We start from the raw sequence: 27,672 nt of genomic DNA, 5'->3' as shown, positions 1-27,672 counted from the left end.
TTGCTTCATCACATCCTCCCAAAACCTTGCTGGAGGCTTGCGGTAACTCCACAACCTGACTCCACACACTTGTGCCTCTAAACCTGCATTATCATAATATACTTTATAGATGTGCTATATAGGTCTCAAGATAAACATGGAAAAACAATAGAAAAGGCAAAGAATATTATTGAAAATATATGTATTTTACACGACTCAACTTCACAATGTGTTCACAGTGAAACTGGGCTCTATATTGCTGACATTTGAATGCACAATTTTAATCAATGTAACACACAGGACACACTGCACAGTTAGAGAGTTTGAGTTTTTAAACCCTCCCTGTCCCTCTGCTATCTGATTGGCCAAGGACACCTCTTCCACTCTTTACATTTCTCTTGTTGACCAACCTGTGTGAAAACACATATGGATGACGAGGGCCAACATACTGATAATGTGAGATTTAGTCACACCAGCTGTCATGTACATTGCATTTATGAAAGATATTAATTATAGTTGTGTTTTATAAATTCTGAATGTCTACCTTTGAATGAAATGTACTGCATTACTACTATACATGATTTACAGTCATACATTACCATAACATGGAGAAAATCACAATAACTCATACAAACAGAGTTGTTTGTATTTCATTCATGATATTTATGTTTTCCAGTTTGTGCTCCTGATTAAAACCCTATTTCATTCAACAATGACTGACAAAATGATATAAAATGGTGTGAGATCATAAAACTGCTTATTTTATGACAATCTTGTAGTAACTGTACAACAAAAAACTTCCGTCTTATTACCATCACACATTGTTACTGCATATATGAAATACTGTTTTCATATTTCCTTAATTTCTCTACTTTCAAAGGGAAAGAATACCTGGTCTCAAATGACTTTTCTGGACTATTTTCCATATTAATGTTTTTTTGTAGTACATGTTGATGCTGTGATGACACCTGGATCTAATTAGAAATTATACTTTTCTCAATTCTTGTTACATTCTTATCTGTTGTCACAGTAGTACACAAAGCAACACATAAATACACGGAACTTCTCAGATCTGAATTTTTGTCAGAAATGTCCAATACATGATGGCATAAACACAATGTTTTGAGCAACCTGCCACCAGTATTTATCTTTATATGTAAAGTAAGAAATCATGAATAGTCATTCCCTTTAAGTCCCTCAAAGACACTTCAGTTTTGTTTCCCTAGATGTAAACCAAGTGCTAAACTCTACATCAACAACAATTTAAATGCTAAAATAAACACGTGCCCGTTTTATCTTTCACATTTTAATTACATGAGGTATTATCGCAAATTTGGTGAAACATACTACTTTTTGTGGCCGTTTTATTTGTTTTTGATGGGTTGATTAAAGGCTTTTTCATATTTATGCACGGTCTCTGAAATTTTGGACATACTGTTTATCTTATGTTCATTACTAAACATTACTGTGGCATTCTTTTTATAGCTAAATATGTGTTTCATCCAGCAGCACAAAACAAGGAATGATGCAAACTGAGGTTGAACATTTATTTTCTTGAAACAGTCGTCATTGTTTGGGATTCTTTACATTCATGTTGCTTCAAGTGACTTTATGTCCATTTAGTTGGTGTACATGGTGTAGCGGATCCAGTTGTTGTAGTTGCAGACCTTGGTGAAGACTCCAGGGATGTTCCTCTCATCACAGTTGTCACCCCAGGACACCACACCCTGCAGCTCACCATTGCACACCACGGGGCCACCGTAGTCCTCCTGACGCAGAGAAAAGACAAGACAAAGTGTGAGCAGAGCTGTCCAGAACATTGGTCCGTCCACTTTAAGAAGAAGCAGTGACTTGAGTTCATACCAGGCAGGAGTCCACGTCTCCCTCGAGGAATCCAGCACAGAACATGCTGCAGGTGAGATCTTCAAGGTAGGAGGTCCTGCAGCTGCTCTCGCTCAGGATGGGAGCATCCAGGCACCTCAGATAATTAGGGTAGTTGTCTACAGAAAAAGAAACACAATATATGTGAAATCTCATACCTCAACATGTACTGTTTGTTTTAGATGTGACTGCAGACTGTTACTAACGTCCAGGCTTTCTCATGTTGCTCCATCCAGAGATCAGACAGCTGGTGCCGGGGCTACCACAGTTGGAGGGCAGGGACACGGTGCGGACGTAGCTGTTCAGGATGGCGGGCTTGCTCAGCTTGATCAGCATGATGTCATTGTCCAGGCTGTGCATGTTGTACCCGGGGTGACGGATCACCGTGGCAGAGTCGATGAACTGCTCGGTGTCCTCGTTGATGGCAATGTTGTACTCACCAAGACGCACCTGGATGTGACTGCAGAGAAGAATGATGGTAAAAATGATTTGAATATTCAATTCTAATTGAAATGAGGCAATCAGTGTCTCTAAATTAAACTACTGGCATGTTTTTAAGAGAAACAAATGCCAGTCTGAACCAACAAAAGTGGTTTCCCTATGAATGTTGACCTGATTTATCTTTCCCATTGCATTCAGAGAAATCACAGACTTCTTACGGTGTCAGTTGAATCTAAAATCCAGTCTCTGCACTTACGACTTGTAGCACTGAGCAGCAGACAACACCCAGGTGCTGGAGATCAGGGAGCCTCCACAGAAGTGGTAGCCGGAGTTCAGAGAGACCTGATAGGGTACAGAGTTATTCCTGCATTCATAGACTCCAACAATCGTGTCATCCTCGATGGGAGCAGCATCTGATGGATGTAAGTTTTGCAGGAATGTTATTTTTCAAATAAATCTAAATCAGTGATAAACTATATAGCATTTAAGTTTGACTTTGTTATCAAATGGATATACTGTAACTGAAGACTTATACTCACATGCCACAGCGAACAGAGCAAGAAGAATGAAAGCCTTCATGGTGTTTTCCATCAGAGCCTCGGTGTGAGCTCAGCTCCACTGCAGCTCCTTTTAAACCCATCCTATCCCTCTGCCAACTGATTAGCCAAGGATACCTGTTTCCGTTTTTTTTTTTTATCTTGTGAAGTAACGTGTGTAAAAACACATCTGGAAGCCAACACACTGATAATGCGGTGTTCAAAGAACACCCCAACATGTGCATAGGCAAACACCTTTAATCACAGCAAGTGTGATTTATGTATTTATTCAGAAGTGTATTTCACTTGCACTAGTAAGTTATGATTGTGTCACTCTCCATTTGCTGGTTTTCAAAGCTAAAAATACCAAAAACAAACTCCCTCAGTTCATTATCAGAACGCTCTATAAGTAGGTTTGTATACTTGTACTTTGACTTGTTTTTAAATGTGTTTTATGCCTTTGGCAGATTTTTACATTTTAAATACATTTAAAAAAATATATTGTGATGAACTTATTTCCTATTTTCTTTTCCCTCTTTGACTGAAGGTGTCACATATTTTGAAAGACAAGAAAATGTACTTTAAGTGTGGAAAGTATGAACACATTATATTTTATTATCTGATATTGATGAACTGTAAAACAGACAAAAAGATTGTCATTTTTTCATTGTACGTCTACTAGGCTGCTTATTTTATCCCCCCTAAAATCACTTCCATGAAACCCACACATTAGCAAAAACTGCAGAACTGTGCAACCAGTTTTTTTATTTTTTTTATTTCAGATAACAACCAGGGGGAAAACAGCTCCTAAATTTACATGTGTAAACTGATTTTACTTCATCACATCCTCCCAAAACCTTGCTGGAGGCTTGCGGTAACTCCACAACCTGACTCCACACACTTGTGCCTCTAAACCTGCATTATCATAATATACTTTATAGATGTGCTATATAGGTCTCAAGATAAACATGGAAAAACAATAGAAAAGGCAAAGAATATTATTGAAAATATATGTATTTTACACGACTCAACTTCACAATGTGTTCACAGTGAAACTGGGCTCTATATTGCTGACATTTGAATGCACAATTTTAATCAATGTAACACACAGGACACACTGCACAGTTAGAGAGTTTGAGTTTTTAAACCCTCCCTGTCCCTCTGCTATCTGATTGGCCAAGGACACCTCTTCCACTCTTTACATTTCTCTTGTTGACCAACCTGTGTGAAAACACATATGGATGACGAGGGCCAACATACTGATAATGTGAGATTTAGTCACACCAGCTGTCATGTACATTGCATTTATGAAAGATATTAATTATAGTTGTGTTTTATAAATTCTAAATGTCTACCTTTGAATGAAATGTACTGCATTACTACTATACATGATTTACAGTCATACATTACCATAACATGGAGAAAATCACAATAACTCATACAAACAGAGTTGTTTGTATTTCATTCATGATATTTATGTTTTCCAGTTTGTGCTCCTGATTAAAACCCTATTTCATTCAACAATGACTGACAAAATGATATAAAATGGTGTGAGATCATAAAACTGCTTATTTTATGACAATCTTGTAGTAACTGTACAACAAAAAACTTCCGTCTTATTACCATCACACATTGTTACTGCATATATGAAATACTGTTTTCATATTTCCTTAATTTCTCTCCTTTCAAAGGGAAAGAATACCTGGTCTCAAATGACTTTTCTGGACTATTTTCCATATTAATGTTTTTTGTAGTACATGGTGATGCTGTGATGACACCTGGATCTAATTAGAAATTATACTTTTCTCAATTCTTGTTACATTCTTATCTGTTGTCACAGTAGTACACAAAGCAACACATAAATACACAGAACTTCTCAGATCTGAATTTTTGTCATAAATGTCCAATACATGATGGCATAAACACAATGTTTTGAGCAACCTGCCACCAGTATTTATCTTTATATGTAAAGTAAGAAATCATGAATAGTCATTCTCTTTAAGTCCCTCAAAGACACTTCAGTTTTGTTTCCCTAGATGTAAACCAAGTGCTAAACTCTACATCAACAACAATTTAAATGCTTAAATAAACATGTGCCCGTTTTATCTTTCACATTTTAATTACATGAGTTATTATCTCAACTTTGGTGAAACATACTACTTTTTGTGGCCGTTTTATTTGTTTTTGATGGGTTGATTAAAGGCTTTTTCATATTTATGCACGGTGTCTGAAATTTTGGACATACTGTTTATCTTATGTTCATTACTAAACATTACTGTGGCATTCTTTTTATTGCTAAATATGTGTTTCATCCAACAGCACAAAACAAGGAATGATGCAAACTGAGGTTGAACATTTATTTTCTTGAAACAGTCGTCATTGTTTGGGATTCTTTACATTCATGTTGCTTCAAGTGACTTTATGTCCATTTAGTTGGAGGACATGGTGGAGCGGATCCAGTTGTTGTAGTTGCAGACCTTGGTGAAGACTCCAGGGATGTTCCTCTCATCACAGTTGTCACCCCAGGACACCACACCCTGCAGCTCACCATTGCACACCACGGGGCCACCGGAGTCCTCCTGACGCAGAGAAAAGACAAGACAAAGTGTGAGCAGAGCTGTCCAGAACATTGGTCCGTCCACTTTAAGAAGAAGCAGTGACTTGAGTTCATACCTGGCAGGAGTCCTTGTCTCCCTCGAGGAATCCAGCACAGAACATGCTGGAGGTGATCTCTTCAGGGTAGGAGGTCCTGCAGCTGCTGTCGCTCAGGATGGGAGCATCCAGGCACCTCAGATGATCAGGGTAGTTGCCTACAGAAAAAGAAACACAATATATGTGAAATCTCATACCTGAACATGAACTGTTTGTTTCAGATGTGACTGCAGACTGTTACTAACTTCCAGAGCTTACTCATGTTGCCCCATCCAGAGATCAGACAGCGGGTGCCGGAGCCAGCACAGCTGGAGGGCAGGGACACGGTGCGGACGTAGCTGTTCAGGATGGCGGGCTTGCTCAGCTTGATCAGCATGATGTCATTGTCCAGGTTGTGCATGTTGTACCTGGGGTGACGGATCACCGTGGCAGAGTCGATGAACTGCTCGGTGCCCTCGTTGATGGCAATGTTGTGCTCACCAAGACGCACCTGGATGCGACTGCAGAGAAGAATGATGGTAAAAATGATTTGAATATTCAATTCTAATTGAAATGAGGCAATCAGTGTCTCTAAATTAAACTACTGGCATGTTTTTAAGAGAAACAAATTCCAGTCTGAACCAACAAAAGTGGTTTCCCTATGAATGTTGACCTGATTTATCTTTCCCATTGCATTCAGAGAAATCACAGACTTCTTACGGTGTCAGTTGAATCTAAAATCCAGTCTCTGCACTTACGACTTGTAGCAGTGAGCAGCAGACACCACCCAGGTGCTGGAGATCAGGGAGCCTCCACAGAAGTGGTAGCCGGAGTTCAGAGAGACCTGATAGGCCGCAGAGTTCTTCCTGCACTCATAGCCTCCAACAATCTTGTCTTCCTCGATGGGAGCAGCATCTGTAGTACAAACAGTGAGTTTAGGAGTCATAAAACACTCTTACATAAATAACGTTTAGAAATAAAGAAATTTAGTTCAAAAACTTACATGCTGCAGCAACAAGGGCCAGGAGAATGAAGTACTTCATGATTGCGTTCTGCACCTACTCAGCCGACAGACAACAGTAGTGGATGCAGTGGGTTTATATACAGGTAAACTCTACAGCTTTATATAACTCTCTATCTCTCAAGGATTTTTCCATGTGCCTTGCACAATGATTAAATATTATTCCACCTGGGAAACAGCAGCATGTTCAAAGAAAAAACAACACATGGAGTTCCAGAAATCCCCGGTTTTTATGCTGGCATCTGTCCAGACAGACACAACCTTAAAAATTTTTGTATTTTTTTATTTTTTTATTTACTACCTATGAATAAAAAAACTGGGACACAAAGATGGAGTAATTCATTATGTCTAGCATTACAGTTAGGCTATTTTTATAACAATTATAGTAATACTGTATAGACATTTTAATTTCCCAGAATCTTTTCTGTAAGAAAATATTTATTATTAGTTAACACGGTATTATTTTTCTGAGTGTATAGTTGGATTACAAGAGGAAATATCCACTCTTTTTAAAGTCTGTGTATTAGTTTATTATCAAAGATTTTATTTTCCCCATATTAGATTAGATTAGACTTTATTAATCCCACAGTGGGGGAATTTAGTAAGCATATGTTGAATTGCTTGTAATTTTTATATTTCTGCATGGCTGTAGACTCTAGGTTTCAGGTGGACTTATTTTAATTTGAGGTTAGCAATGTGAAGTTTGTGTTTCCTTTAGTTAAGTTAAAGCTAAAATGTTTTTGGGTTAAAACTATAAACTGAAATAAACTGAGACATATTTACTCAGCATTTCAAACTTATTTTCTTTTCCAATGACTGTATGGAGTTGTCAGAGTTAATAAATATTGTAACTGTTTCCAGTTACAATATTTATATTTACAAGCAAGTTCAATGAAAATTAAAAAGAAAGAATAATAACCATAAAAAATAAGTGCTTTCACAGTTGTAGTCGTAATTATGAACTATGTAAATAATATTGATAATATTCGGGGAAAATTACATGAACACAACAAAAATCTGACCAAAACCTGCCCCAAAGTTACATTAAGTGATTCCATTTCTTTTGTACAAAAAGTAAAGTTAACATAAGCATCAGAAAGTATGAAATAAAACCATTAGTGTCATGTAATGTAATATTTCTCTGGATTTATACAGACATATTTGAGTCAGTGAGGAGCAAACTACTCTCTATCATTGATAATCCATCCCACCCCCTCCACCACACACACACCACACACTACAACGACAGCAGAGCTCAGACAGACTCTTTCAGCTCATTTTAGGAAAGTCATTCTTATCTTTCACCATAAAACTGTACAACAGCTCACCTCCGTGTAACAGGTGGACACACTGTTTCACCGCCATTTCTACATGCTGTTTCTTTCATCCATTGTATACATCATTCAGAACCATTTTTGCACACCTGGTCTCATTCATCACTCTTAACGTACATTGTACATATCGTTATTCAATATTCAGTGTCTTGTTCTGAAGATATGTATTGTTTTTTGTTGTTGTCTTTAAAAGATGCTTTATTGAATATATGTTATAATACAACTGTAATAACAACAAATACAACCGAACATAATAAGAACAATACAACACAATACAATACACTAGGGGGGGATATATTCATACTGGAAAATAAAAAAAATATAAAGTATATTTATAAAAAAATATTGTAGGCTGATATGGTATTAATTGCTTTTTGTTTAAGAGATGATTTAATTGAGTAAATGTATTGGGTGAACTCTGCTAAAGGCGATAAAGCTCGGTTTCTTACCAGTAAATTTACATTTATGAACATAGGATTTGGCCATTATTTCCGGACACTTCCTAACATTATTTATTTTTATTCTTTACAACAATTTTCCTAATAGGGTCAATAAAGTATATCTGTCTATCTTATACAGTAAAATTAAAATGCAAAATGTTGTTCCAACAGATATTTTCAATTGACTAGTTGCAAGAATTTTGATGATGCTGTTAACTTTGAATGTTTATTTTTGCATTTTACATAATGTGTTTTTAAGCTCCTAATATACTACCACTTCTCATTAAGACATGTGGGAATGCTCGAAAAACAAATGCAGATAGTCTACGTGACTGAGAAGCTATAAATCATTAATAACTAATTGGAAGTAGAAAATGTTCCCGATGCAAAATTATGGACTTGCAGCTGATTGGCCCTGAACGTCACCCCTCAGTGACGACAACACTGAGCGACTCTCTCCGATTTGCGTGTCGGCTCCTGAGCTAACAGCTGCACCAGTTGTGTTTTGGTTTGGTTTCTGCCCTCCATGTGCCGTTACCATGAGGTAAGACACGCAACAGCGGCCGCTTTCAACCCGTGTCAGCTTATTGGTCGCTGCCAGTGCGCACAAAGCTGCTGTTTCACCCCGGAGCTGGTCGAGCCCGTCGGCTAACCACTAGCTCCATTACAAGCCTCAGCGCCTAATGTATGCGGAATGCGCAACCATTGCGGATGTGGTGCAGAAAAAAATGCGCATCGATGCGACACAATATAAAAGTCAACTTCACTCAGAAAACTGAACGCGGCCCCTTTTTCTGCGTGTGTTAAATATTCGTTGTCGTGCTGAGCAGTGTTTTGTTTTGTTTTGTTGTATTTCAGCTGTGGAGACGATTCTCTGCCTGGATGATGTTTCTCAGAGGAAAACAAATGGACGTTTAGATGAAGCCCTCAGCTTCCTCCAGGTGTTTGTTTATGTGTTTGTTTCAACATGTCAGTGTGAATGGAAAGAGTAGAAATGGATTTAACCTTCTGTAATCCATGCTGTAGTCAGACTATTATTTTATTTTATATATATATATATATTTCTCTAAGCTGTCAAAATTTACCTAATTTGATGAATTGTCTTTTAAAAAAAACAACAACAACAACAACAGTATTTAAAGAGACTCAATGTATGACATCACTCCACAGTGTGTGTGTGGCAGCTGTACCCAAAGCAGGTTCATGGTGATGTGTTGCAGTACACTCATAAAGAGCTGTCATGTCTGCATCAGTAGGTCCAATAACACTTTGAACTTGTGTTGATGGGGCAGATGCTGTCAATGTCAGAATTGGCCGGCCAGTCAGTTCTGCTGTAAATCAGGTCTGATCCCATGACTGAGTACTACGAGGAGGGGGGGCTGCTGTACGAGCAATCACCTCCCATGCACATCAAAGTGGAGTCTCCGGAGGGACCCTTTGGAGGGGGAGCCTCAGAGAACGGCTTCCCCCGGGAGGATGATGACTCGGAGGGCAGCTGTGACCAGAGCGGCGGCCTGCCTGGGGGACTGCCATTCAACGTGGTAGTGGTGCATCCTAACATCATGGCGCCCGGCATGTCCTCAGACGACCTCTTGTCCATTGAACAAAGTAAGCCAGAATGAGATTAGTGCGTTGTTGTGATCATGTTCGTCATTGTTATTTTTCCCATAATGCTCCTGTTTTTGTTGTAAACGTCTGCAGAGCACGTGGCTCCTAACTAGAAACGTTGTATACAATATGTACGCTCAGTTACTTCGTAATTATTTTCTTAGCGGTGAACAAAAGCACAGTGAGGATATGCATTGTATATTTTATCTATGTAAACACAGACATCGTTTTGTTCTGGTCAAAGAACATTTAGCTACAATACGGAGGTGGAAAAGTTCCACGGGGGAGCAGCACTGTGATGCGCACGAAGCGGGGGGAAGCTATAACCTTCGTGAGTAAGCATCCAAGTTTCTTCGCGTGAATAACATCGGCACCTGAAATACACACATTTCTATGAACACCAGCTTGAGCGCATCAAGCAGAGAGTGGGGTGACGTGATCTGAGTGACATTCACCTTTCAGAGGACCAGAACATCACCGTCCAAAACCAAAAAGGCACATCGGGTCAGGAGTGCAACCAGGACCTGAACTATGGCACGATGGCATTTGGGTTTGTCAACACGCCACCTCAGCATGTTAAAAACACATACATTTCTCGCCTGCATGAAAAAAAAAAAAAAAGATCATTGCTCCCCATCACTCCTACTCACCATATTTGGCTCCCTGCCAATTTATTTTGACGTGTTGATGTGCGTTCTCAGCTCAAGTTTCAAGGTGCCTGGAGTAATCCTCAATGCGCCGGGACCACTGGTCACAAATGTGTCTACGCACATCAGGTGCTGATGCTGATCAAGCGATGTCATTCACAATACTTACTCACGAAAGTTATAGCTTCCCTCTCCCTTCCCCCAATCTCTGAATTTTTGATCCACCCTGGTTTAATCACTGAAGATAACCTGAGAAAAACGTTTTCTCTCTAAGCTCCACGGTTTGTCAAGAGGAGTTACGGTTAAATATTTTTGGGCTTAGCATTATTAAAATAAGACTGACACTGTTACAGCATATTTCTCTTCCTCACAGAGTATATTTAGCTTCCCTTGATGTTTTTCTTGGCCGTTCTCTCACCTTTCTCTCCCCAGACAGAGCTATGTCAGCTGCACTGGCTGCTGGTGGCGCCGGAAAAAGAAAGAGTCGTTTCAGTGGAGCGGAGCTGGAGGTGTTGGTGTCCGAAGTCACTCGGTGTGAAGGCGAACTCTTTGGTCCTGCGGGGAGGCTGCGGCGGCGGGAAAGAGAGCGAATCTGGGCAGGAATCCTGGAGCGAGTCAACGCCGTGTCCCGAGTCCCACGTACCCTTCGAGAGGTGAAGAAGCGCTGGGACGATCTGAAGAGGCGTAACGGAGGCAGGCTGGCAGACGCCCGTCACCGCAGCTGCTACCTGCCATCCAGCAGAGGCGCCTCAATGCTTGGACGTCCTTCTCAGCAGAGCCCCAGGCTTCACCAAGCGAGGCAAAAGCAAAGCACCAGACCAAAGCCCAGTTTCCCATGCTTCCCTGACTCTGATACAGGTAAAATAAGTGGTCTCAGGACTCAGCAGCTTCTCTTTGGGGATTCTAAAGATGCAACTAATACCTACAGTGGTTGTGTTCACTTTTTTTGCAGGTGTAGGGGCGGAAGGATCAGAGAGAGATGGTTTGGAGAAAGATGAAGACAATCCTGAGCGTGAGAGAGACATGGGAGAACCTGACTGTGAACCAGTAGAGAACTGTATGGAGGACAAACTTGGATTAGGACTGGGTTTGGGAATAGGACCACCGCCTCCATCAGAACGATGGCTGCCTCCTTCCCCGCTCTACAGTGCTCCTTTCCTCAACGGCAGCCCTCAGCCCAGCAGTCCTCAGCCTTCCCTTGGAGCACAGCAGGGGCCTCTTGAAGCTCCTCCACGCAGCTCCTGGCTTGAAGATGAGCTACGAGGATTAGGGGAGGCTGCAATTCAGCTGGGAAATCGGGTGGAAAAGAGTCTTCGGGAGTTTGGTGACGGTTTCAGAGAGGACATGAGAACACTTGTCACTTCGCAAGAGGCATTAGCCGTCAGTTTACAACAAAACAATGTCCTCTTGCAGAGGTTGTTAGGAGTGCTTGAAGCCCAGCAACAACCACAACCACGGCAACATCGTGTACAACAATCGCACCAGTTACAGACAACGCAACAGCACTTACAGCCAATTCAGCAGCAGCTACAACACACAGAACCGCAGCAGCAGCAGCAGCGGATTGAAACGCCACAGCAGTCACATGTTGTACAACAACAATCACAACAGCACCAAACACAAATACAGCAGCAACCGCAGGTCGCCCAGCACTCAAATAATCAGTCAGCTGTAGCTGTTGTACCTGCACCTTCATCCCCAGACATACATGGCACTTTTCCCTCTGATGCTCCCACAGAAACAAATGGAAGCGTGCAGAGGCCACGGCGAGGAAGAGCTGTTGACCACAGGCGCAGGAGACGGCGCTGAGGAGAATGTATTTCAAAAGTCAAACTGCATAACATGCATATTTAATATTTCCAAATGTGAAAAGAAATGATGCTCTTTTTCTACTGATAGTATTTCTGTAAAACGAATGAGTTATTTGGAGTTATTTTGTCCCGCTACAAGTTAGTAATCCATCTCACGCTTAGGTTTGTATCCAGAAAGGACAGAATCGGATAAGAAAACTAGACACATGCGATCATAGGGTGGCCTTAACATTAGCTCGGTTCCTCACAGGCGTACCATACTCTGCTAAAAGTGCTAAAAGACTTTCTGAAAACTGTTGTTCTGTGGAGTGATGCCATCACTCGTGAGACTTTTAATACCCGGAAATCAACATACTGTAGGTGCTGATGTTCAATATGCATGTATCTACATGATTTGCAGTAGAGCTGCAACGCTCAGTGATGCTCTTATTAGTTCAGTATTGACTCGTGTCTCCTGAAACACTAACCTCATTGTTATAAAGTACTTGTAATCTGCAGTTGTTACCATATATTGTAGTTATACAGCTATTGTAAATTACTGGTACTATATGCTTGTGCTTTTTTAACAGTTTCATGGTACATACTTCCCAGCTTTTGGTTGGACAATAAAGGTAGACTGTGCTCTGTTCAGTGCATTTTGACACAACAATTTTATATTTTAAAGAATTAAGAGCTTTTGGAGATATGAAGAAACTGCAAACATAAACACCAGAGTATGTTTCAGACTTTAATTCATATGTTCATGGTGGAAATTTAAAAGCATACATAAGTATGTAGGGGCTATTTATGATAATCTTGCATGCAGTATGATGGATGTGTTTGTAAATAGTTGCAAAGAAACAGCATATGGCCATCATCTACGTAGTTTTGCACAAGCTATATTTTGTAGATAGCTACTGTTCTGATGAAATGTAACTAAACTTAATAAAAGACAGACATGGACTGCAAATACACCCAATTGATCACTTGTGGATTTGTCACAGCATTTGACAAAGTTCATGGTTGGGTTGAAAACGTATGTTTAATTAATGAAGTTGTAAAGAGAGTGTTTGGTGTGTAGAACAACAACATCACAGCAGCAGTAAAGGGAGAATGAATAATTTATGGCTTCAAAGTATATTTGCTGAGCTGATGAACTACATCTGGTTGTCAGTCGTAACTCTTTTATTTTGAAAGTTTCCACCGGAAATTTGATTCCTGGCTCGCATGATCCTTGTGTGCTCTGGACAAGGGGGTGCATGGGGGAAACATGGCCGCCGTAGACCCATCGAAGTCTCCCAAACGACAGAAAACCCCTGCGGAGGAGGTGGAAACATCTGGGGAGCGGATCGAGACGGCGGAGTCGGGACGCAGCACAAACCAGAAAGATGAAACGGCGTGTAATAAATCCGCCGAGAGCCCCGACGATGAGCACGGAGCCCGTGTTGGCGGCGGCGGCGGCTGTGCCGCCAGCCATCCGGAGGTTAGTGTCGGGTCCGGTGCCGGAGCCGACAAAACGACATGCAGTTCACCGGAGGACCTAACGTCGGCGGAAAAAATGGCCGAGGCTGCAGGCGGCAACCAGCAGGCTTTCGACTGGTCCGAGGCTGAAGACGACGACGAAGAAGAAGAAGAAGAAGAAGAAGCGGCAGCAGACGCACACACGCAGGGAAATGATAAGTGCGGTAGGCTAACGTTGTTGATGTGTTTTTACTCTTAGCTTTAGCTGAGGGGCTAACCTGTGCTGCAGCTCTCGGTTACACACTTGTCACTTCAGCTGAGGTGAATTAACGTAACGATATCCGGCGAGCGGCTGCAGCGCAGGTGGGTTACCGGCACGCAGGACGGACGGCAGCTTGCGCGCAGTCTGTCCCCGGGTGAAGGTGTTTCCAGCCGGGTTTGCTAAGTGATGTGCTTTTCTCTCCTTCAGACGTCAACAGTGTCACTGAGGGGGCGAAGCAGGACACGCGCGTCGATGACGACATGACCGCCGGCGCCGGAGACATCCGCAAGAAAGACAACTCGCCCGGCGATGACAAGAAGGCAGAGAAGTCACCGGCGAAGGACCCGGCGGGCGAGGTGGACGGGACGGCGGTCGCGGTCGGCGAAGGGGCAGACCGAGGAGGGGACGCTGATTCCACGGTGAAAGAAAAAAAGTGCCGTTTGGTGTGCAAGGAGTGCGGGAAAAGGTTCAACCGCCGCGAGATGTTCAACCTCCACCGCCACTTCCACGCACACGAAGACGAGCTGGTGCCGCTCACGTGTAAAGAATGCGGCCTTACCTTTCAGCACCGCAGCAGCCTCATCAAACACAGAAATGAACATAAAGAGAAGGAGGAGCAACTCGTCACTCCGAAGAAGGAGGCGCAAACGGCGCAGGAGGGAGCTTTCCAGTGTGCCGAATGTCAGAGGATCTTCTCCAAGGTCGATAAGCTGAGGGACCACAACTGCAGCAACGCAGCAGAAAAGCCTTACCACTGCCCCCTGTGCCGCCAAGAGTTCCAGTTCAGGGTGTCTGTCACCAGGCACATGATGTCCCACTCCCAAGAGAGCACCTTCACGTGCCAAGAGTGCAACCAGACTTTCCCGAACCCCATGGCCCTGCGCTTCCACCAGAGATGCCACACCGCCCTCAAACCCTACGAGTGCCCGGAGTGCGGCATGGTCTTCAAACACTACTCCGTCATGGAGGACCACCGTCGCAAGCACGCGGACAACAGCCGCTCTCACCTGTGCAACATCTGCGGCAAGACGTTCAAGTACAGCAGCCTCCTCCATCAACATCAGTACCTGCACACGGGCCAGAAGCCCTTCCGCTGCCCCGAATGCGGCAAAAAGTTCGCTTTTGCCCAGAACATGAAGGCACACTGTCGCCAGCACAGGCTGCGCGAAACCAACTCCCTCGGCGAGCAGCCCGGCAAGCAGGCGCCCGCGGCCGCGCAGGAGCCAGTCAGAGGGCCCGGGAAGGAGAACGCCCACCAGAGCGAGGAGCTACAACGCACATTCAACTGCCCTCTCTGTCCCCAGACCTACTGCGTACCAGCGAACCTGAGAGCCCACATGCTCGTTCATGAGGCCGAGTACGAGAAGCTGGAGAGAACGCCTCGAACCCCGATTGAGATCAACTGGGAAAAGGGACACACCTGTCCGCACTGTCCCTGCGTTTATCGTGACGAGTCCAGTTTAAATATGCATTTGTTAAGCGTCCACAAGACCGGTCCGCCGTATTTAGACAAGTTGCCGGCGCAACCTGCAAAACAAGCCCCTCCATTAAGCAGTGACAATGTGCAGGGGAAGTGGAAAAGCGAAGGCATAAGTATTAAGTCGTACAAGTGTTCTGAGTGTTCAAAAACTTTCCGCCACCGCTCGGTGTTAGAGTTGCACATGCGGATACATTCCAAGGACAAGCCTTACCAGTGCAAAGTGTGCGGCAAGGGCTTCAGGTTCAGTAGCTACTTACAGCAGCATCTCATCATCCACACGGGCAAGAAGCCATATAAATGTCCAGACTGCGGGAAGGACTTTGCCTTCCTGCAGAACATGAGAACGCACCAGAAGCTGCATCAGGAAAAACCGTTCCGCTGCACCAGCTGCCGGAAAGGCTACAGCGACGAGACCCAGCTGCAGCACCACATGCTGTCGCACAACGGCGACAAACCTCACAAGTGCGACCTGTGCGACAAGAGCTTCGGATTAGCGTATCTGCTGCGCGACCACATGAACACGCACACGGGAGAGAGACCTCATCGCTGCGATGAGTGTCACAAAACCTTCTCCTGGTTCAGCAGCCTGCTCGTGCACCAGAAGATCCACGCTCGCAAGCGTCAGGGCTACAGCCAGTACAACTCTTTCCCGGCGGGCGCCAGGACGAGAGGCAGGGGCGGCAGGGGGAGGCGAGGGGGGAGGCTCACGTGGGGCTGGTCGAGACCCTCGGGGGGTTTGGGGACGGTTTCGCTGCAGCAGCCTCTGTATCCGGCTTCCGCACCGAGGGACGCAGAGTTGCACAGAAGGGCAGTCCAGCCGGCTTCTTCCGTGCTCTCGCCCCGCATCGATTTGCAAAGCAGGCAGCAAAAGGAGGCGTGGCTGCCTGAGATAAACCCCCACCCGGTGCAGTGGAAGGTGGACGGCGGAGAGGTAATGCCCGTCCCGTCGTCCCAGCAGCAACACGGAGCTCCACAGCAGACGCAGTTTGACAGCCCGGGGCTAAAACAGCCCCACCAGAGAGGCTCGGGCTGGGCAGAGATCCCTTTGATAACTCAGTCCGGCCCCACATCGAGTTTGGACTCCCCGCACATGAAAGACAGCGCGTCTTCTGTTGTTGCCTCTCACCCCGCATCAGTGCCAAAAAAAGCCAGCCCGTCAGCAGCGAGTGAGATGGCGCAGCACAAGCAGCACAAGACTGTTACTTGGAGTAGCACACCCGTGTCCACAGCGCAGGCTTCCACGAGCTCTGTGCTGCAGGATTTTTCCCTTCCCACCTCCTACATTGATGGGGCAGCTCTGTGGAGCATCAGGCCGGCCCCACTCGCTAATTCACGGAGCTCCCCAAATAAACCATGTCAAGACATTCAGCAGCCAAGATGGCCGGTCGCCCCAGTGCCATCACAAAAGGAGCCGTCCACACCTTCCAAGAAGGAGGACAGAGCGTGGGACCTGAGTCATCCTCAAGTAATACCGTCGACTGTTACCCAGCCAGAGAAGCCGTGGAACGGCTGTGAGCCGCAGAAACCGGCGGCTTCAGGCTTAGCAGGAGCATCCACCTCAGCTCAAATAGACCAAAGCAGTGCCATGCCAATTTCAACTCCTGTTTCTCATGGGGTCGGTAGCACCTCGTGGGACGTACAAACACCACCAGGAATTCCAAAGACTGTAAACGCCACTGAGAAATCAGTAAATAGTCAAGACTTTCCGCCGCAGCAGAAGCAGGTGTCACATGGCTGGGCCAGTGTACAGGCATCGGCACAGAAGGTTCCCATCTCCATCCAATACGAGCCTCACCGTTTTGGCCAGGGGATGGCAACTCCGGTATGGGGCTTCCAAAGTACTGCCGTGGGTCCGCAAACGCTGCTCACCGGGCAACTCAAACCAGGCAATGGACAGGAGCTGCAGCAACAACCAATGGTAACGGGCACACAAATAATCATAAATCAGCCTTCTCCTTTTTTCTCACCTCCACTCGCTCCGCTCCCTCCTCTTGCTTTGCCTGGCCCTCGTCCTCTTCACTCTGTCGCAGTTGGTGCACTTCCAAGACCTCCACACCCAAATATTTTTTTCACACCACAGGCAGTCATGAGCGAGAGGCCCCATATGCCACAGACCCTGCCCCTACCTCAACTTGCCCAGCGGACAGAACCTCACAAACCTGGATCCCGTTTGCCTTTTGCCCCAGAACGGCTCCTCCAATGCATGATATGTGGGTGCTCTCTTCCCCGGGAGCTGGATCTACAGATGCATTACTTGCAACATGCACAAGGCGAGATTTGATATTTACACCCTAGCAACAAGACTTGGTTATGTTTTTATAGTTTCTATTTGGTGGAACCTCATTTCTTTGACCCTCAGTTGGGAGGTGTGACCAGTTGGGGGGGGGTGGGCGTTAGACTCAAAACAATAAAAGTGAAACTTGATTTAGTTTGCACACTTGATGCACATTTGGTTTATAGTCTTTCAGCTTGAAATCAGACTGCAGGGTGTGTTTGAAATAGAGAGCGTATACATGTGCCATTAAATTGGTTTCACTATTTTTTTTTTATTTTTTTTTTAAATGCATTTAAGTTATCCAATTCCTGCTAGGGGTGCAGATTAATGAGGTTCTACTATTTGCATTTCATTTCTTGCCAATGACATTTAGATTTAGATAATATTAGTACTTTTATAGTTCTGTTCATACGTCCTGAACCATTTGTACTGTGTTTCTTCATGTACAGTATACTGTGTGCCTTTTTATGAGTACAGTCTGCATGTCTGCTGTCTTGGTATTCTAGGCCTAGTTTGTGCTTAAGGTAGACTCAACAATGAGACCTCACTCCCAAAATGCAGAGCAACTCTTTCAATGATACTGTTGAGAAATGTACGCTTTTGCTTTTGGGGAGGAGACGGGGGGTTGTTGTGCTCACAGATTACATAAAGAACACACAAGGAAAAACTGAATGTGTGCAGTTTTTCCTTGTACTTGTGAATACAAGCGCCTCCCCCCGAGGGAGCGCTTGTATTCACGGGGCCCCTGGCTGGGTCCATAAGTTAAGTCGTCATCATGGTAATTTGGTCGAAGGAAAAACATCTCTAAACAAAATGTGACGGTAACATGTGAACGTCACTTCACAATAACGGTTTTCTGTAAATTCAACTCTTGGGTAATGATTGGGAACAGGAACAATTGGCAACCATGACACAATTACTGATGACACTGTTGTCGAATTGTGAATTTTGTAATAAATTCAACTTGGGTTTATGTGATGTTTTGTCATTAATATGTTTAACATGGCAAGACAAATGTGAAATTGATGATATTCATTTGACAGTTTTGCTCCTAATTGCTCCGGTCAAATGCAGCGAAGCCAATTTGTCATAACTGATGCACTTAATAATAAGATTTCTGGTTGGGAGTATGCAGTATGTACTGTAAACTGTAAACTGAGTACCATGTAATGTGCATCTCTAACCAGAATGACTATTTCAGATGGGAATGTACCCATATTCCACTGTCCACTTTTGAGTACTTAAATGTATTTCTGTGAATAATGAATGATTTCATTCCTTAACCGTAGATTTAGCTGAATACAAAATCTCATCTCTGCCGTTGTTAAAAATGGGCATTTCATTAGCTTTGATAGCCCTATAAGTGACTGAACATCTTCATTACTACTGTAAAATAAACTAAATAAAGGAAAAAAATAACATTCCTGTGCATTTTAACATTCACCGATTAAAAAACGTGCCCTTCTACCTCTATCCACTGTTTTAGCATGGAAGATTTTTTTCCCATGATGTCTACATATTGGATTAAATAAAACCTGCCTTTGATTATAACATTGTGTGGCGCAGTACTTCACTAATTCAGGGGGAACATTTGAACGCCCCTATTATAGAAAACTTTATTTAAGAAAATAACGACATGATACCGTGCTGTTTTGGAGATTTTAACATTCTGAATGATAAATGTTTTCCCCACTTTATTTGGTTTGTGAAGAGAGAGAATTTTAAGTTTATATAATCATTGTTACACAAGTGAAAAACGTAAGTAGTTCTGAACTGAAAAGGTTACTGGAGTAAAAGATGTGTTAAAGATTACTGTTGTTGATGCATTCATTTATATACTGTATATTACAGCTGGTTACTGGAGCTAATTAAATGTTTCTAGTCAAACTGCATCATATTTAATAAACTTATATGTTCAAATAGTTGACAAATTAATGTAATGGAGAAAACGGTACAGTATTTACCTATGACATTTTTTGGTGGAGAAGTATAAAGTACAAATACTCAAATAACAAATAGAGGCAAAACATAATTACAATGATGTAAATTATAATCCTCCTACAATATAAAATATTCATTGAAATAAGGAACATTTTCTCTTAATAAATTCAACCCTGTAATTTTAGATAATGAGCATAATGAGCTCTGGAAATTATAAGTACTCCCAGGAGGAGTCATGGCAACATACCATAATCTGAGGGACAGGCACGCATCCATTTATACAAATACATGTATAGGTTCTTCTGTATATGTATATAATAAATATATACGAACAATGCTTTCTGTCCAAATATTGACACATACTGTATATTTTTGAGGTGATGGCAACATTGTTTTTAGAAAACTTTAATGACAATAAAGCCCCCTTTAAAAAAAAAAAAAAATAATAATCTGCTCAGCCCGTTTAATCAGATGGGAAAAACCCTGAGAATAATCAGGTTAATGTATCATCACCGGCATCGCTGCAGGTCAGCAGTTCTGCGCGGAGGAAACAAAATACAACGAAGAAGACACTTCCGCGCGCGGAGGGAGGAACAGACTCACTGCGCAGGTGCGTGAAAGACATCTACTTCCTCTGGACATCATAGACTCTGTCGCGTTAGTGAGATGCTGCGGCTGCGGCGCGTTAACGAACCGGGTTATCAGACATATTATTCTCACCCGTGTTCACTCGGGCCGAGCAGACTGAGGAGCGGAAAGACAAACTCTCTTGAAACAACGGTGGCGCTGTTCAGCTAACGAGCGCTCGCCGGAGCGAGCTAGCGAAGCTACCGAACAGCCACGCCATGATGGACGAAGCCGCCGCCGCCGCCGCCTCGACGGTGGTGGAGGACGGTGCCGAGAACATGTCCCCCGATGGCGACAGGACATCCGAAAAAAACGGCGGCCCATCGACCGAGGACACCACTGCCAGTAAGTCTCTTAGCAATTAGCCGCGGCAGCAGTACTATTATCCGACACGAGTGTGTTCGCGTGTGTCGTCCTCCTACAACAACTTCAGGATTGCGACATTAAGTGCAGATTCTTCACAACAACAACAACAACAACAACAACAACAAAAAAAAATCACGTAAAGTTTCTAATTGTCTTTCCTTCCATGTCCGAGCATGCTCTGTGGTGTGTCTCGGCCCAAACAGCGGCAGCCGTGCACAAAGCTCGTAGTCGGGGAAAATGGGTTTAAAAAAAAAAAGAAAAGTGGATGCGTTTATTATCATTACTGCATTTTATCTGAAGAAATGTGTCACAAACAGTGTGATGGAGAAGAAAAAAAAAAGAGAAAAGACTACTATAGTCCAGAGAGATCAGGGTCCCATGTACTGACCAAGTGTGTTTAACACACGCAGGAAATGTGGTTCAAGCATTTGGTGACTTTGAATTAATACAGATAATGTACATGTTATTTACAGACAATACAAAGAAGATAATGACATTTAAAAGACAACCTTGTATAAATGGAGTGAGGCAGCCATTCACTGCACAATCCTTCATGTTTTTTGTGAACGAGATGAAAAACTTAACTTGCAAACTACAGACATTTTAAATCCGATGTGTCAGATATCGTGTTGTTAGTTTATAAATCGAATAGTGCGGAGTGAATTTCAAATAGGAGTTTTGCTTGAAATTCCCATCTAGTTTAGAAATTAACCATCCAGAACCAACTAAACAAGCCGTGCCTTGAAATACATATTACATTATATTTCATTTTCGTTTACGTATCTGGGCTTAGTTTCATTTGCTACCTATAATAACACTATTCCTCATCAAGACTGTTGCACTGGCTGGCTGGCAGAATTTTTGGATAATATACCATACACCTCATCCTTGTATGTCTTTTGTGGGGGAAATATATATCTATATATATATATATAAAGAGTAACATAAAAATGTGTCTTTCTCCTGTAACGTTACATTTTGAATGTTGGTGAATGATACATGGGTTCAAATGAGCTCCACAGCCAGTGAAATTGTTTGACTGTTAAATATATCCTGTATTAGGATATGATAAGTAATAAAAACTAATGATCAATTTCTTTCCAAAAACAAGTTTTTGTATCTGCTTGCCGGCTACTGTGTTAACTTTAATTTAAATGGACTCTTCGTGTAAACATTGCACTTTAACAACCGACAGATTTTGGATCTCGAACTTCATAAAATAAAATTCTCTGACACTCTTGAAGCTGACGGAAACGGTGGGAGGGAGTTACCTTTGTTTTCCACGACGTGTTAATGCGAAAACAGAAATGCATTTGATGTTTTGAGCACAATAAGGCGTTTTGTAGCATCTATTTTTTGTTGTCAGTTAACAAACAACAGCATTCTCACAACTTTAGCTGCTCGGATCCAAAGCATTTGGTGTCCTTAACCGTAGATCAGGATATCTTTGAACAGGGCCCTCTTCTACTTACATGAGGAACCTCAGACTAAAGTTTCAACCTTTCAAGATGTGTGGCTCATCACTATTTCTTTCTGTCAATAATATATATATATATATATATATATTTATTTTTTTAGCCAGTGGTTTCCGCATCTAACGCAATTTACTGTTCAGAGCACCAAAAGTGCTCTTAATAGTTTCATAGATTTTAATGCTTAAAATTTAGTTAGTTTACATTTTATATTAGAACTGAGTCTTATAAGAATATGGCCTTTTAATTGTTTTTAAGTTATTCAATCCCCATTTAAATTGGGGCTGATACATATCATTGAACTCAGCTGTGAAAATGGTATCACATTGGCAGTGAAGGAGGAGTTTGTTTACAGAACCCTCTTAATGCAGTCTGACAATTTGCTGGGGTTTGGTAGTGATTTGGCATTTAAAATTGCAACCTCCTCTGCAGCTATCGTATCAAGTAATAGAGTAATTCAACTTCACAAAAGTATTTTAGCTGAAGCACTGTATTGGCACCTCCAGTAACAGTATTTTTTTATGGAAAATGTTTTTATTGTTTTTTTTTTTATTGTTCTACTTTTAAATTTGACAGCTGTCTGATCATACTGTAAAGATGAAATATATTTAAAATAAAAATGTGATTTGTACTTGTGTTTTTGTTATTTATTTATTTATTTTTGTCTTCCTTTACTTCTCTAGAAACAGGAGTGGCTTTGACCTCCTATTTTCCCCTTTCTATTTCTAGGGGTTTTCTGCTGTCGGGATTGTGGAGAAGCTTTCAGAGAGGAGGCAGCGTACTCGGACCATCGCCTTCAGCACCCGCCAGAAAACACGTATTTAGACAACCAGTTGGACGGTTTACATGACACAGAAAAGGACAATGAGACACCTTACAGTTGTACTTTATGTTCAACCTCATTTGTTGAACTGAATGAATTTCACTTGCATATGAAGAACCATGATCAAATCTCTCAGAAGGAGTCTGGCGTTCAGGTGAATTCTGGGATAACAAAGCAGCAAACCTATGAATGTCCAGACTGTGGGAAGTCTTATTTTGTGGTTGGACACTTTCTCAACCATCAGCGCTCTCACAGACAACCCTCGAAATCTGTTTTTCACGACCTCGAACATTTGAAAAAGAAGTCATTTCAGTGCGAGTCCTGCGGGCGGAACTATTCTCGTGCTTCGGCTCTCGATGCCCACCGTCGCTGCCACGAGGAGAAATTGGTGAAGTCGAGAAACAGGAGTTCAGGAGATGCAATACAAACCGCAGAGTCGGTAGAAACCAAGCCCAGTGAAAATCGGACAGAAGACTATTCTGAAAAACTTTTTAAGTGTGCGTGTGGCAAAGCTTTTTCTGCCATGATGCGCCTGAAAACGCATCAAAGATTTAGCCGCAACAGCCAATGTTCCCCAGAAGAAATGAAACAAAAGCCAAAGAAGAGCTCCAACGAGTTTCACTGCAATGAGTGTAAAAAGTCGTTCAATGGCCATATTGCCCTCTTCAACCATCAGCGATGGCACGCCAACCACTCCGACGACTCTGCTAAAAGGTTCTCGTGTGAGGAATGTGGGAAAGAATTCATGACTCTAACGTTCTACTACAGGCATCAGCGCACGGCACACAGCGATGAGACGCCGGCGAAGTCGTTTCTGCATCAAGTGTGTCAGCTCCAGAAGAAGGCGTTTGAATGTAAAGATTGCGGGCTGAAGTTTTCCAGGGCTTCAGCGCTCCATTCCCATCAGCTACATCACACGGATGTTTTCAAAGAAACGGAGAAGGAGGCCCAGATGTGCTCTCCTCTGGTACCTCAAGAGAAAACATCGGGAAGTGGAAGGAAAGGGATTCAGCACTGGGATGCTCCTGCAGAGGGAAAAGCCCAGGCGGAGAGTTTGCTCCCTCCCAGTGCGGCCGAAGAACCCCACGTTAATGAGACTGATGAAGACATGGAGAGTTATGAACCCGGGGACTTTAACGTGCAGGTGATCAGTGCAAGTGAATCTGAGGATGAGCAAGTCCAAGACCTGAACCCTGATCTCGAGCTACTGTGTGAATCAGACCAGGAAGTAAGGGACGACGGCGATGTGGAAATTTCCCCCGGAAGTCTCGTGTCAAAACCAGAGATGGACTTGAAGATTGTGCAAATCGACCTCGAGCAAGCTGACGAGCAGTGCGCGCTGATAGCGAGCGAAGCCGAGAGTAAAACGGGAGAGGAGAGGTTTGAATGTCCAGAGTGTTATCGCTGGTTTTCTAGTCCTTCATCGCTGCGTGTTCACAGAGGGTGGCACGGCATTCACAAGAGAAGACGACAGACTCCAGGTCAGTCGGCGGCGGCGGCGATATACACGTGTAACACGTGTGGCCACGAAGCCAGTAGCTACGCGGCACACCGCAGTCACATGCAAACCCACAACGACCAGAACCCAGGCGACGGTGATTTGCGTCGGGCAGACGGATTAGAAAAGAACAGTTTGGCATGCAGCGAGTGTGGAAAACGTTTCTCTCGTTTGTCTGCTCTGGTCTCCCATCAGCTGCATCATCCCAAACGAAAACAGTTCCAGTGTCCCGATTGCATGATGTCTTATTTGCACGCAGCCAGCCTTTTCAACCACATGAAAACCTGCTCGGCGCAGAAGAAGGAAAACATTTCAGACGGTAAGAAAGAATACAATCCAAAGAAAACCCTACTCGGCCCAAAGATCTATCATTGCGAACAGTGCGGGAAAGGCTTTTGGTCTCTCGGGGCCTACTCCCACCACAAGCAAAGTCAGACGGAGTGTGCAGAACTACGGCTGAGAAAAGGTGCCGGGGGCTCTCCGCACTCCGTTAACGGACGGCCACGCTCCAGCGGCAAGGTTGCGTGTCCCGTGTGCGGCAGAAAGTTCCGCCACAAAGGCATCATGGCGCTGCACATGCGGAAACACGAAAATGGAAATCACACATGCGAGCTGTGCAACAGGTCGTTCCGTCTTTTTTCCAGTCTCCTCAGGCACCAGGTCGTCCATAGCGACCAGCTGCTCCCACCGCCCGTTAAATCTTTTCAGCATCAGGTCGAGCAGCTGAAGAAGAACACGTACAGCTGCCCCGACTGCGGGAAGCTTTTCTCTCGGGCCAAAGCGCTGCAGTTTCACATGAAGAGCCACGGTTACGAGACCGGCCGCGCTCCGTCATCACCTCGATCCGCCGTCACGCTGGAGGACCTGCAGTGTGCGACGTGCCTCGCGCATTTCAGCAACAAGGTCTCGTTACGGGCTCATCAAAAGCTCTGCATCAAACGGGACGGTCGAGGAGTTGCGAAGACGGAACCCTCAGACAATAATTTTCCGTGCAGCGTGCAGACCGGCACACAGGGAATCTCTGACCCATCACAGGTTCGTAGAGAAGTAAAGAATGAAATGGACAGCGGGGAGCTGAAAATGGAAAATCACACAGACGTGGGCAACTTGGAAAAAGCAAGTGCAACCAAGTTGAAGTACAAATGCAAAAAGTGTGACAGAAGCTTTTCGGTGGTCGGAGCTTTGAATCTTCATAAAAGAATTCATGCCGAGGGCTACAAATCTGTCGCGAAAACAAAATTGGCCATTTCTGTAATGTTCAAGAAACCGAAACAAGAAGAGCCGAGTAAAGGACTGTTTCACTGCTCGGACTGCGGGAGGCGATTCATGTCCAACTCTGCCCTCGGCTCCCACAAACGATGGCACAAAGACAAGAAATGTTCCCGGTCCTTGCTCAAAGAGGATTTGAAATCTGTGAGCCACAAGGCTGAGAAGGGATGTTTTCAGTGCAAGGAGTGTGGCAAACAATTTTTTAACCACTGCGTTTTACAGCGCCATCAGGCGTTCAATCCTCAGTGTCAAACCAGAACTGAGCCCGAGCCGGATTCGAACCAACGTGCACAGAGCAACGGCACGCCGGAGCGGTTGTCATGTCCACAATGTGACGAGACATTTGTGCGAGGTTCACTTCTCGCTGCCCACCATGACAACGAGCACGGTGACATTTTGGAGGCCGGAGACCGTCGGGGAGCCGAGCCGCTAGACTACGTCCCAGAAGGGGTCGACGTGAACAGCTGTGGGAGTGAGTCCGTGTCTTCGTCAGTGAAGCAAAAGACTCACCGGTGTCCCCTCTGCGGCCTGACCTTTGCTAAAGCGAGAGGTCTGCGTGCCCATAAATGGCAGGCCCACTCGAAAAGCGCAAGAAGCAAAAGTAAGTTTGTGTTGAGCGCAAAAGGGGAGCCCGTCGCCTGGGACGGCGAGGCCGACAGAAACCAGGATTCGCCAGTTGCAGAAAACGCCACAAGGACACTGATAAATAGTCCTACCGACAAAGGAGGGAAGGACACGTCACGAGAGCCCTCGCCAGCGAAATCGGCCGCCTGTCTGGAGTTTGGGAAACGGGGCAGTTCGTCAGGTTCCCTCACCGACCAAAAGAAAGCGTGTCTGGAGATAAAACAGGAGCCTCCGCCGGAGATCCAAACCCTCGAGGCCGCCGACGTCCCCGCTCCGCCGAGCCGTCTGCTGGAGCACACGATCAAATGCCTCTTCAAGTGCGACAAGTGTGGGAAAGCCTTCCCGACGGAGGAACAACTGGGAAGCCACAGGAGCAAAGCAAGGAGCCGGCCGTACTGCTGCGCCCTGTGCTGCCACGGCTTCTGGACCGAGAACCAGCTGCAGCAGCACCTCGCCTGGCACGACGAAGTCCGCTGCCGCCTCCCCAACGAGGTCCGCTACAGGCTCAGCGCCGCCATGACCTCCAAGCCTCTGAAGCCCAACTTCTCCGCCGCCGCCGCCGCCGGAAGCCCACCACGTCGCCCGCGGTGAACCAGGCGACGCTCCACCCGGGCAGCCAGTCGCAAAGCAGCCACAAGTGCCAACACTGCGGCAAAGCCTTCCTGTCACCGACCGCATTACAGAAACACGAAGCGCAGCCGTGTCCCGGCAACGACTCGTACCATTGCTCCGTGTGCCCCCGGGCCTTCGGCGAAATCCAGGACCTCATCGACCATCACCAGGAATGTATAAGTGATCACAAAAGGCCGAGTGACGCCCCCGCTGCCGCCGTCTCGTCGGGAGACGCCGACGGCCTCGCTTGCCTTGAATGTGGAACTACTTTTGGTCAAGAAACCGATTTGCACCAGCACTACATTGAACACGCCAGCGGAGCCGCTTACACGGCGGGAAGCGAACCGAACTGAAACGCCGCCGCCGCAGATCGCGCGTCGGGTAGTTTCTTCTATCGAGTCTGCCAAATGCGCTTCGCCGGATAATTCTTTGTCGGACCTTTTTGATTTGACCAAGTAGCGACATACTTTTCTTATTTGTTTATGCATTAAGGTTTATTTCTATTTAAGAAAGAAAAAAAAAAGAAATAGTCCTCTAGGTTATTTTTGCTCTTCTCAGGCTTTCCTTTACACTGGACTAGTTTACGTATAAATGTGAAAGTATAACCGCTTTTATGACCTTATATTTCTGTCAGAAATGTGTAGTTTTGAGCCA

General features: G+C 44.4%; 4 protein-coding genes across 5 annotated transcripts; 2 read left to right on the top strand and 2 right to left on the bottom strand.

The window, feature by feature from the left end:
• Positions 1–1,598: 1,598 nt before the first annotated feature.
• Positions 1,599–2,325, bottom strand: LOC138617941 (trypsin-3-like). Its single transcript, XM_069693334.1, has 3 exons — positions 2,067–2,325; positions 1,843–1,979; positions 1,599–1,748 (listed from the first exon to the last, which is right to left on the bottom strand). Exons 1-3 carry the CDS (start codon positions 2,218–2,220, stop codon positions 1,599–1,601), a joined length of 441 nt encoding a protein of 146 aa, XP_069549435.1. The 5' UTR covers positions 2,221–2,325.
• A 2,862-nt stretch (positions 2,326–5,187) lies between these two features.
• On the bottom strand, positions 5,188–6,702 carry LOC138617940 (trypsin-3-like). The gene is given in 6 exon segments (XM_069693333.1): positions 5,188–5,416; positions 5,511–5,647; positions 5,735–5,744; positions 5,746–5,989; positions 6,227–6,383; positions 6,472–6,702. Coding segments are annotated over 6 exon segments (738 nt in total). The 5' UTR covers positions 6,512–6,702; the 3' UTR covers positions 5,188–5,266.
• A 2,003-nt stretch (positions 6,703–8,705) lies between these two features.
• LOC138617938 (uncharacterized) lies at positions 8,706–13,282 on the top strand. Of its 2 annotated transcripts, none has more exons than XM_069693328.1 (5): positions 8,706–8,807; positions 9,122–9,204; positions 9,556–9,871; positions 10,951–11,376; positions 11,471–13,282. In XM_069693328.1, the coding sequence occupies exons 3-5, from the start codon at positions 9,616–9,618 to the stop codon at positions 12,325–12,327; spliced, it is 1,539 nt and encodes a 512-aa protein (XP_069549429.1). In that variant the 5' UTR covers positions 8,706–8,807; positions 9,122–9,204; positions 9,556–9,615; the 3' UTR covers positions 12,328–13,282. The 2 variants fall into 2 exon arrangements, with proteins under 2 accessions (XP_069549429.1, XP_069549428.1); XM_069693327.1 differs by having other exon boundaries at positions 11,447–13,282.
• A 233-nt stretch (positions 13,283–13,515) lies between these two features.
• On the top strand, positions 13,516–27,144 carry LOC138617957 (uncharacterized). The gene is made up of 4 exons (XM_069693357.1): positions 13,516–13,993; positions 14,239–17,429; positions 20,516–20,699; positions 22,922–27,144. The coding sequence occupies exons 1-4, from the start codon at positions 13,579–13,581 to the stop codon at positions 26,995–26,997; spliced, it is 7,866 nt and encodes a 2,621-aa protein (XP_069549458.1). The 5' UTR covers positions 13,516–13,578; the 3' UTR covers positions 26,998–27,144.
• The last annotated feature ends 528 nt before the right edge of the window (positions 27,145–27,672 follow it).

This window comes from Brachyistius frenatus, unplaced genomic scaffold, assembly GCF_029030835.1.
Source record: "Brachyistius frenatus isolate BFR_SWC_R1_liver_20210118 unplaced genomic scaffold, ASM2903083v1 Contig_14, whole genome shotgun sequence".
Taxonomy (NCBI): domain Eukaryota; kingdom Metazoa; phylum Chordata; class Actinopteri; family Embiotocidae; genus Brachyistius; species Brachyistius frenatus.
Note: the sequence above shows the minus strand (reverse complement) of the source record. Positions and strands in the feature narration are given on the sequence as shown.